Raw genomic sequence first — 9,537 nt, 5'->3', positions numbered from 1 at the left:
AGGGTTTAGAGAGCATTAGAAATGGCCAGTGTAGAAGTAGTGTATGTCTGGAAGGGCAGAGATTCCCAAGAACCCAGACAGCCCGGATGCTGAGACCATGCCCTAGACCAGTGATGGCGAACCTTTTGAGCTCGGCGTGTCAGCATTTTGAAAAACCCTAATTTAACTCTGGTGCCGTGTCACATATAGAAATTTTTTGATATTTGCAACCATAGTAAAACGAAGACATATTTTTGATATTTATTTTATATATTTAAATGCCATTTAACGAAAAATCAACCAAAAAAATGAGTTCGCGTGTCACCTCTGACACGCATGTCATAGGTTCGCCATCATTGCCCTAGAGGCACAGCTGCTTACATTTCAAGAAGGGAATCTCCATCACTGGGTTCCTTTCAGGGAAAGCCACCACTGGTTCATCAGGTACAGCTTCAAGTCATCCTGTCTAGGGTGGGTGTCTCGCAGTTCCTGGGAGCAAAAGGCTAGGGATCACACAGCTGGTGTGGAAGTGTCAGGACTAGGAGCTTTGAGGTCACTGGGCAGCTGTGCCAACCCCATGCAAGTGACCCGCATGCTTGGCTGTTTCTTGGAGGGCTCCCCAAGCTCAGCGTCTAAAGTGGATTGGGACATTCACATGCTGTTTTGGTCTAGGTCCAGCTTCATTAGTGGCGGTGGGGAAGGGAGGCGTTACCATGATGGCCCAGCTGGAGAGGAGGGTGGCCCAGGTGCTGCTATCAGGCGAGGCTGCTATCACCCAGGTCCCTTAACTGTGTCTCCCTTTGAGGGTAAAACTCCCCATAATTGCAGTATAGACGTGGGATGAGGATGGAATAAGTGGGAGGACGTTTTTTGGAGAAATTGGGTGTTTTCAGGTCACACGGCTGAGTAGGGCAGGCAAGCTTGGGGCCACTTGGCGGGGCAGGTGCTGGGGAAGCAGGCCAACTGCTTCTGAGTTCCCACATGTCTCCCATTTGCCTGCTTCCATGGGACCCTGCTTGTCTCCACCCGTCTCCCCTTGCCCCTGCCTGCCCCCTGCCCTGCCCCATCCTGTCCCTGCCTGCCCCATGCAGGGTTCAGCCTACCTAAGCAGTGAGGTTTCTCAGACAGAGGCAGCACCACCATCAGGGCTCAGGGTAGGGAGATGGGGTCAGGGGTCTGGGTGGGAGGTTCATGTCCTCGAGACCAGAGAGGATGGGGTCTAACTCCAGGGGTCCAGGAAAAGCATCAAGCACTCATGGGCCCAAATCATACTCATTCTTCGCATCACATGACAATTTTTAAAGTTTTTTTAAATTACCTTTCTAGCCCTGGCCAGTGTGGCTGTTTGTTGGGCGTCTTCTGGAGCACCAAAAATTCCATTTTGATTCGTGGTCAGGGCACGTGCCTGGGTTTCAGGCTCAATCCCTAATAGGGGGCGTGCAGAAGGCAGCCGATTGATGTTTCACTCTCACATCAATGTTTCCCCCTCTCTTCCTCTCTCTAAAAACCTAAAAATCAAATTTTTAAAAATCTTTTTTTAAAATTACCTTTTTAAAGAGAGATCACTTGGTACATTTACAAACTTTACGTGAAGGTAAATGCTCTGCCACAGAAAGGAATAGAATAATATTTAATTGGCATTAGTAACACTAATGACAGTTTACTGTTTTGGTTTTAATTTTCAATCGGCTGGCAATCACAAACTCATAGGTGTTGACATACTTTATTAAATACAAACGCACACCTCACATTTTATATATTATTGTCTCAGGTATAAATATATCTTCAGAAATTTGACTTCATAGCTCATCAGTTACAGAATGACATGACTTTAAATTGCTCTTTTAAAAAATTCACGACTAAAGTGTGGAGACATCAAGTATTTACAGCACTAAAAAGGAAAGCAGTACAAATTGGTCAACTCTGGGAATGAAGCATCATGGTCAGGGCAGAGGGGAGTGTGTCCAGGTCACCCCTGCACCAGCAGCTTGGCCCTGCAGCTCTCCCGAAGCCTGGTGATGGTGGTCATGGGCAAGCTTCCAGGCTCGGAGAAGATTTTCTGGAAGAGGAACGGAATTGGATTAAAAACAAACCAAAGGTAAGTTTTTACCTTAGCCGCCGCCCCCTGTTCAAGGCTAGGCTGTGGCAGATGGACAGATGTAAGACCACACCCACCAAGGGAAGACAGCCCTCAGCCCCGGGTAGTTAATTATAAATTCTAGATACTAACCCTTATCAAATACATGGTTTGCAAATATTTTTTCTGGTCACGCTGCTGTTTGTTTCCTTGCCTGTGCAGAAGGTTTTAAGTTTGATGTGTGTATTTTTGCTTCTGTTGCCTGAGTCCTGTGTATTGTTTAGACCCTTTAACTATTGCATCCTTAGTAGCTCTGACCCTGTCAAGCCATTCATGAGCAGACGAAGCATAAGAAACCAGATTTGAGAAGTGGAAGCAGGAAGAGACTCAGACTCATTTCTAGTAACAAAACTGCCTCCCCATGAGGAGAAAAGGGTGTCTGAGAGGGAGGCTGAGCAGAGAGTGGGAGGCTGAGCAGAGAGCAGCAGGCAGGCGGCCACAGCCGCGGGACTCCACAGGCCGGGCGTTAGGATGGACATGAGAACAAACATTTTGAGCTGGTTGAGGTGCCATCACATCTTTTATGAGTACTTTAATAATTTGTGCAGTGACTGCTGAGAAATTCATGGTTATAAATTAGGCCAGGTGTAAAGGCTAGTCATTAAAAGGTTTTGTTAAATTGCATTTCTGAAATTCTTTGGTTTCATAATACACAGCACCTAAGGTCGGGGTAGAGCGTGTGTGTGCTAACTGTCCACGTTCCTGAGAAGGGGCAGTAAGTCACATCCACCGAGATGTGCCAGGATGTTCACCTGTCCTCTGCCCATTAATGTCGCTTTGAGCTCCAACAGGAGGTCAGTTTCTATCCTCCAGGATATTTGAGGTTCTTGTTTAGGGTTTCAGAGACTTGTGACGTAGGAACTGCAATTGCTGTGCTGATGTGCTCTTGATACAGAAATACGGACACAATTTTGCAGAAATCACTGAGAAAATGAGACCCACTGTACTAGGGCTGTTTCCCTGCCAACTTCCCTTGAATGGCTACATCTATCCTGTGCAATGATACACGGCATTTTTATTTCAATGTGCGGAGACTGGCAAAACCCAGTGTCTCCATGGTCCTCTGTGCTTCCCTCAAGCTCACCAAGCTCACAGGGCCCAGAGCGCCTTTGGGCAGCAACACAGGCAAGGTCCCGCCGTGGACGGCATACTCACCTGCAGCTGGCTCATGGGCAGAGCTGTCGCCTCACTGCCCTTTGCACTTTATAAACACTAGCACTCAGTACTTGCCGTGTGCAAGGTGCTCCGCTAAACACGGACATAAAGTCCAGAGCCACGCAACCTTGAGGGCATTGTGCTGAACGAAAGAAGTCAATGCGAAAGGGCGCACGTTATTTGATTCTCCTTATGTGAAGTAAGTCCTTAGAAACAGAACATAGACTGGTGGTTGCCCAGGGTTTGGTGGCGGGGGGTGGGTGGGTGTGCGGGTAGGGGTTAGGGGGTTCATTTTTGGGGTGATGAAAATGTTCAGGAACTAGATAATGGAACTATACCTTTGAACTGTTCATGTTCAAAGGGTGAATTTTATATGGGAATTGTATCTCATTAAAACAAGCAAAATGCCCTAAATATCCTTAGGATGCAGGACCTATTATCATCTCTTCCTTTTATAAATGAGCATCTTGAGTCTAAAAGGAATCCTAAAACCTGCCAGCAGTCATACAGGTGAGTGCAAGCTATGATTCTGTCCAAGTTCAGTGTCCGGCTCCTACCAACTCTTCGACCTACAATCACAGACTCATATGAGGCCTAAGAGAGCAGGGTCCTGCCATCCGCTGCTTGAACTCCCCCATAACATTCTCACCAAGAGGCCACCAGTGGCTTCAAGACTTCCAAGGACGGAGAAGTTACTCCGGAGTATTGTCCTTACGTGATGGGCTCCAACTCTACCTGACAAGCCTCCAAAGGAGTCAGTACAGGTTTCTGCCTGACATTTCTTATCCAGAATCCTCATCTCTTTATTGGTACCAGCTGAAATGTCAGCGTTCATGCCCACCCGCCTGCCATTTAGAGGGTGCGTGTGACCCTCAGGACCACTAGTCCCCACCACAGCAGCTAAATGGGAAGCCGTCTTCTGGGCCAGGGGGAAGGAGAAACCCAGCCCTAGCCCCTGCGGGTTTTCCCACTCCCAGCAGCTGTCCAGCACACCTCCAGAGTGGCGTGGAGAAAGCTCAAGGCGCTCCTTCCTCTCTGTCTCAGAGCCCTGGACGTTTTCTAAGACAGTCCCAGCCATCAGCAGGCTGGCCCTTGGTGGCTCCCAGGCAAACAGCCCCAGCAAGGTGCTTGCACCCTCCAGGGAGGCTTGGAGAAGCACCTGGCTTTCCGGGGCATCTAAACAGCGTACCCCGGGGATGCCCTCTGCTACCTCCTTGGAATTTGTAATTATTTCAAATGGAAAGGTGAAAAGCCAGGTGGGCCAGGTGCTCTGGAGCAAGGCTGCTCCAGATAGCACTCCTTACCTCCCACCAGGGCCATTCAAGCTCTGGGCTCTGCCCCTGGCTGGCACTCTCTTCCCACTAGCCTACCTAAAACCCTCTTACCAGCCTAGGCCTGTCCCAGCTCCCAGGCCTCCTCAGAAGGCCTGTCAAATGCAGCTCCCACTTCATTCATTCACCAGGTATGAGTCATCTACAGAGCCTGCAGCCCCGCTAGGACCAGGAGAAACAGGAGACCTGTAGATGGGGCCATCAGGAGAGCCTCTGAGATCAGCTACACAGGCAGCAGGCTTGGGAGGGGCTCCAGTCCTCCAAGAACTCTGCCACCTTCCAGGCTCCCAGACCCGGAGAAACTGGAGATTGGATGAGCTGTGTACTCACACCTGGATGCTTCCCAGTGAAGAACCAGCCCTACAAGGGGTCCTATAAGCATTGGACCCTGCCCACCTTGGGGCAAGCCACTCCATGGCTGATGCACAGGAGGAGGGGCAGCAGCTGCTGGACTCCAGATAGGTGGCCCCACCCATCTGCCTTGGGCACTAGGCTCCAGGAGAAGAGGGCCTGGAAGGGCTGGAGTCCCTCCTCAGGGTTTGCTTGAGATGGGAGGGTGAAGGGACGAGCGGAGGCAGAGATCCAGATCCAAAGGAAACACAGAGACAGATGCTTTGCCAGACAGATATGCAAAGCCAGGACTCCCATTCCACAGGCCAGGCAAATGGAACCGCAGAGCAAAGTGCAGGCTGAGCACACCCAGACACTCACCTGCATAAAGGTGTGACATTCAGTCACAAAACTCCCTTTGGTGATCTCCTTGAACTTTTCACAGATGTCTGCAAAACTGGTGGCTTCCAAAATAAAAGCCTGGTGTTGCTTAATCAGGGTCAGAGCCACCCGGAAGATAATCTTTGAGCCTTCGTTGAACAAACAATCCCAGATTCGAAGCACTGTCTGCAGAGAAACAGACATGGCGCATCACTGCACGGTGATCGGAGCCAGCGCTGGGCCCAGCGAGGCTTGCGACATGCTCACCTCCACGGGCAGGATGTCCACAAACAGGCAGATGAACCAGCGTGACACAACCAGAGTCCACAAGACGCCATGCCCGTCCATCAGGGCCGCCACTGCTGGCAGCTTGGTCCTCACCAGCTCCCCCAGAACCTCCTGGTCCGTCTTCAGGCCCAGCATCTCAGGGCTGTAGTAATCTGCCACAGGGATGAAGAGAAAAACCCAAAAATGTGTATCACTTGTTCCACAACCACAGCCCCTGAGAGCCTCATCCCTCGTTCCTTCTCAGCCAGGGAAAGAAAACAGGGCTGTCCCCGGAGGATCCTTTCTAGAAGAGAGGAGGGCAAGGTTAGAGGGAGGACCAGGGAGAGATGCCATGCCATGTGGATAGAGGGACTCCTGGAAGTGATTCCCAAAGCAAGGCCCCCCAGGGTCCCTGCTGGGCATTGGTTAAAATCGGCTGGCATAAAGGAGGGTTTACACACCCATGTTCGTAGCAGGATTATTCACAACAGCCAAAAAAAGTACATAACCAAGTATCTGCCTATGGATAATGTGGTCTACACACATAATGGAGTATGATTCTGCCTTTAAAAGGAGGGAAACTGACACGTCCAACAATAGGATGAAGCTTGAGGACATCGTGCTAAGTGAGATAAGCCAGCCAGCCATAAATGAACAAATACTACATGATTCCACTTATGTGAGATGCCTAGAGCTGCCAAAATCAGACAAAGTAGAATGGTGGGTGCCAGGGGCTGGAAGAAGGGAGTGGGGAGCTGTTATTTAATGGGGACAGAGTTCTATTCGGGAAGATGAGAAAATTCTGGAGGTGGATGGTGGTGATGGTTACACAACAATGTGAATGCGCTTGATGCCACTGAACTGTATACTTAAAAATGGTAAAGATTGTTGCCCTGGCCAATGTGGCTCAGTTGGTTAGGCATTGTCCTGCGCACCAAAAGGTTGCCAGTTCGTCTCCTGGTCAGGGCACATGCTTGGATTGTGGCTCTATGCTGGTAGAGGGAGTGCAGGAGGCAGCCGGTTGGTGTTTCACTCTCACATTGATGTTTCTCTCTCTCTCCCTCTCCCTATCTCCCAAAAAATCAATATAAAATATCTTTTAAAAATGATATAGATTGTAAATGTCCTATTATTTGTATTTTATCACAATAAAAAATAAAACTTTAAAAATCTGCAGGTGACAGCTGCCTTTCCCTGTCATCCACTGAGGGAGAGCCCAGCAGCCACGGACATGCCGCCCTTGGTGGCTCTGCCCACCCGGACTAAGGGAGGCTTGGGGCGCCGGAGGAGCAGGCATAGGGCCACCTGAGCTGCAGGGACAGCACTGCCTGCAGCAAGCTCCTTCCTGGGAGCCAGAGAAGCTTCAGGGTCGAGGTGGCCCATGGAGGATGAGGGAGCAGGCACAAGTGAGCCTGACCCCAGTGCCCACGTGGTGCCATCGTGCCACCCCCTACATACATGGAGTAAGGAGAGGCGGGGCTCGAAGCAGCTGGTCCCTCTACATCGTCCCTCTGCATCCACTGCCTCCCCAGAGTGGAGGGTTTAGGCACACAAATTAGTGTCACAAAACAGTATTTTTAAAAATTTGGCCTAGCCCTGACTGGTTTGGCTCAGTGGATAAAGCGTCGGTCGGCCTGCAGACTGAAGGGTCCCCAGTTTGATTGGTTCGATTCTGGTCAAGGGCATGTACCTTGGTTGCGGGCACATCCCCAGTTGTGGGTGTGCAGGAGGCAGCTGATCGATGTTTCTCTCTCATTGATGTTTCTTACTCTATCTCTCTCCCTTCCTCTCTGTAAAAAATCAATAAAATACCTTTAAAAAAATTGTTTGGCCTAAATCATAAATTTCTAATCCCACAACTGGTTGGTGAAACGTGTGCCCTTGATGAGGTGGACTTGGGATTTCAAGGACAGTGGCTGCCCCAGCCATGATGGCTTCTCCAGCATCACGCCAATGCCTCCCGAGCATCCTGGGGTCCTCTGAGCACGGCTGCACTCTTCCTTCTTTACTGGTGTTTTGTTGTTGTTGTTATGAAGGTGATACATGCCTCTGATAAAGTTGAACACTACAGGAGAGTAGCAGGTGAAAAGTCAAAGTCGTCCCCTAGGTAACCACTTATCACTAAGCAGTCTGATGGGCCTCCTCCATACTTGTAATGCCATGTCACACATGGACACACCTTGCAAACAGGACCCTGTCATACATCCCTTTGCAACTTCCCCAACACCTTTCTGCATCCTCATGTACGTGGCCTGCCCTCTGCTGAGGTGCCTTCGCCGGGATATGCCATAACCCACTTCAACTGGCTCCTGGCTGATGCGCGTTCAGACATTGTCAACCCACATGCGTGTGCTCACGTGTGCAGGGGAATGTCTACACATAGAGCTGCTGGTGAAGGCTCTCTTCGCTGAAGTTTCAAGGAGTCCGAAATGCTTCCTCCAACTTGAGGGCGGAGGACACTTCATTCTATTTACCAGAAATTCTAGAAGGATCTAAATGTCCCCACCACACTGAATACAAAAAAGGCAGAGACAATATTAAGTCTAAAATTGTTCTTGTTCATTCCCAAAGAGGGCTGACAACTTAATCTGGAAAATTTTCTTTTACTCTAGTTTAGTAGCTTGGGGACCGACCCCAGGCTGTCCAAACATGGAAAGGACGACCCGCTAAGGCGACCTCATGGTCGCTCTGCTTCTCCCATCAGGGCCCTGGGCACCAGCGGGCAGCCAGCAGTCCCTACAGCTCTGTGACCACTCGCTCAACAGACAGAAAGACCAACACTGCCAACAGCATGTCCATCTTTTGACCGGACATTTGCCTTGCCAAAAAAACTTCCTAGCTTCTTAGTGTGATGTATTATAATAATCTTAACGCCTAACTTCTGCTATAAAAATGTAGCAGGTAGTCTATGCAATAGAATAGACACATTCAGCATGCTGCCCAGTCTCTCACCAGGGCAAATTAAATATTTTGGTTACAATAGTCATCATAACTATTGACACAATATCACAGTCACATTGCTAGTTTTCAAAGAGTAAGCTACAATAAACTGTTTAATACTGAAAATAATTTAATAGAAGCCAATTTGGTTATAAAACACCAGGGATTTAAAAAAATTCTTCCCCTTCATACATTTGGAGACTTGGAGCCATTTACTCTCTTTCTCCTTTTTTTTTTTTTTTAAATATATTTTATTGATTTTTTACAGAGAGGAAGGGAGAGAGACAGAGAGTTAGAAACATCGATGAGAGAGAAACATCGATCAGCTGCCTCCTGCACATCTCCCACTGGGGATATGCCCGCAACCCAGGCACACGCCCTTGACCGGAATCGAACCCAGGACCTTTCAGTCCGCAGGCCGACGCTCTATCCACTGAGCCAAACCGGTTTCGGCTCTCTCTCTCTTTCTCCTTTTTAATTCGGCAATATTCTGCTCCATTTGGGAAGAAAGAAGCAGAGATTCTCTGTTCTCCGTACGAGTGTCTTCAATGCCAACCCAGTTATACGAGGGACATCTCAGAGGGAGCCGGGTCCAGGCGCAGCAGTGATAAGAGGATTTGCCCAGAAGGACATTTAAGCTGTGAGCACAGCACGACCTTCTTGGTTACAGAGACGCTTACAGTAGTTTCCAAAAATAGATGTCAGAGTCACACACCACAGGCCTGAGCTGATCACCAGGGGAGATCCCTGAAGCCCTCTGTATCTACTTTCCCTCCTCGATGCATTCTGCCCTTGAATGTTGCAGGCAGATGTTATGGGTTGGCTCAACGAGATAGACCACCGACTCAGAATTTAAATTTAAGAGCCTTTTATTAAGCTGGCCAGCTGACCACAGTGCCTATCTTCCTGGAACAAAAAGTCTGCCACCGGTCTTTCTGAACCTCTGCACTGAGGTCCCTGGCTCTTTCCCTTACCTCTCTGAAATGATCGACCATAATGCTTAAAAGAGTAGTTTTG

General features: G+C 49.2%; 1 protein-coding gene across 1 annotated transcript in view; it reads right to left on the bottom strand.

The window, feature by feature from the left end:
- Positions 1-1,590: 1,590 nt before the first annotated feature.
- Positions 1,591-9,537, bottom strand: part of GRTP1 (growth hormone regulated TBC protein 1) — a 31,333-nt gene continuing 23,386 nt past the window's right edge. The window contains exons 6-8 of the mRNA XM_081085061.1: positions 5,581-5,753; positions 5,314-5,499; positions 1,591-2,038 (exon numbers count right to left, since the gene is read on the bottom strand). Of these exons, the coding sequence (XP_080941187.1) occupies positions 1,949-2,038; positions 5,314-5,499; positions 5,581-5,753 (449 nt within the window). The 3' untranslated portion in view covers positions 1,591-1,948. The remainder of the gene's footprint in view (positions 2,039-5,313; positions 5,500-5,580; positions 5,754-9,537) is intronic.

The sequence above is a fragment of the Myotis nattereri genome (assembly GCF_964212035.1).
Source record: "Myotis nattereri genome assembly, chromosome: 2".
In the NCBI taxonomy this organism is placed as follows: Eukaryota; Metazoa; Chordata; class Mammalia; order Chiroptera; family Vespertilionidae; genus Myotis; species Myotis nattereri.
This window is presented reverse-complemented; position numbering and strand designations above follow the sequence as displayed.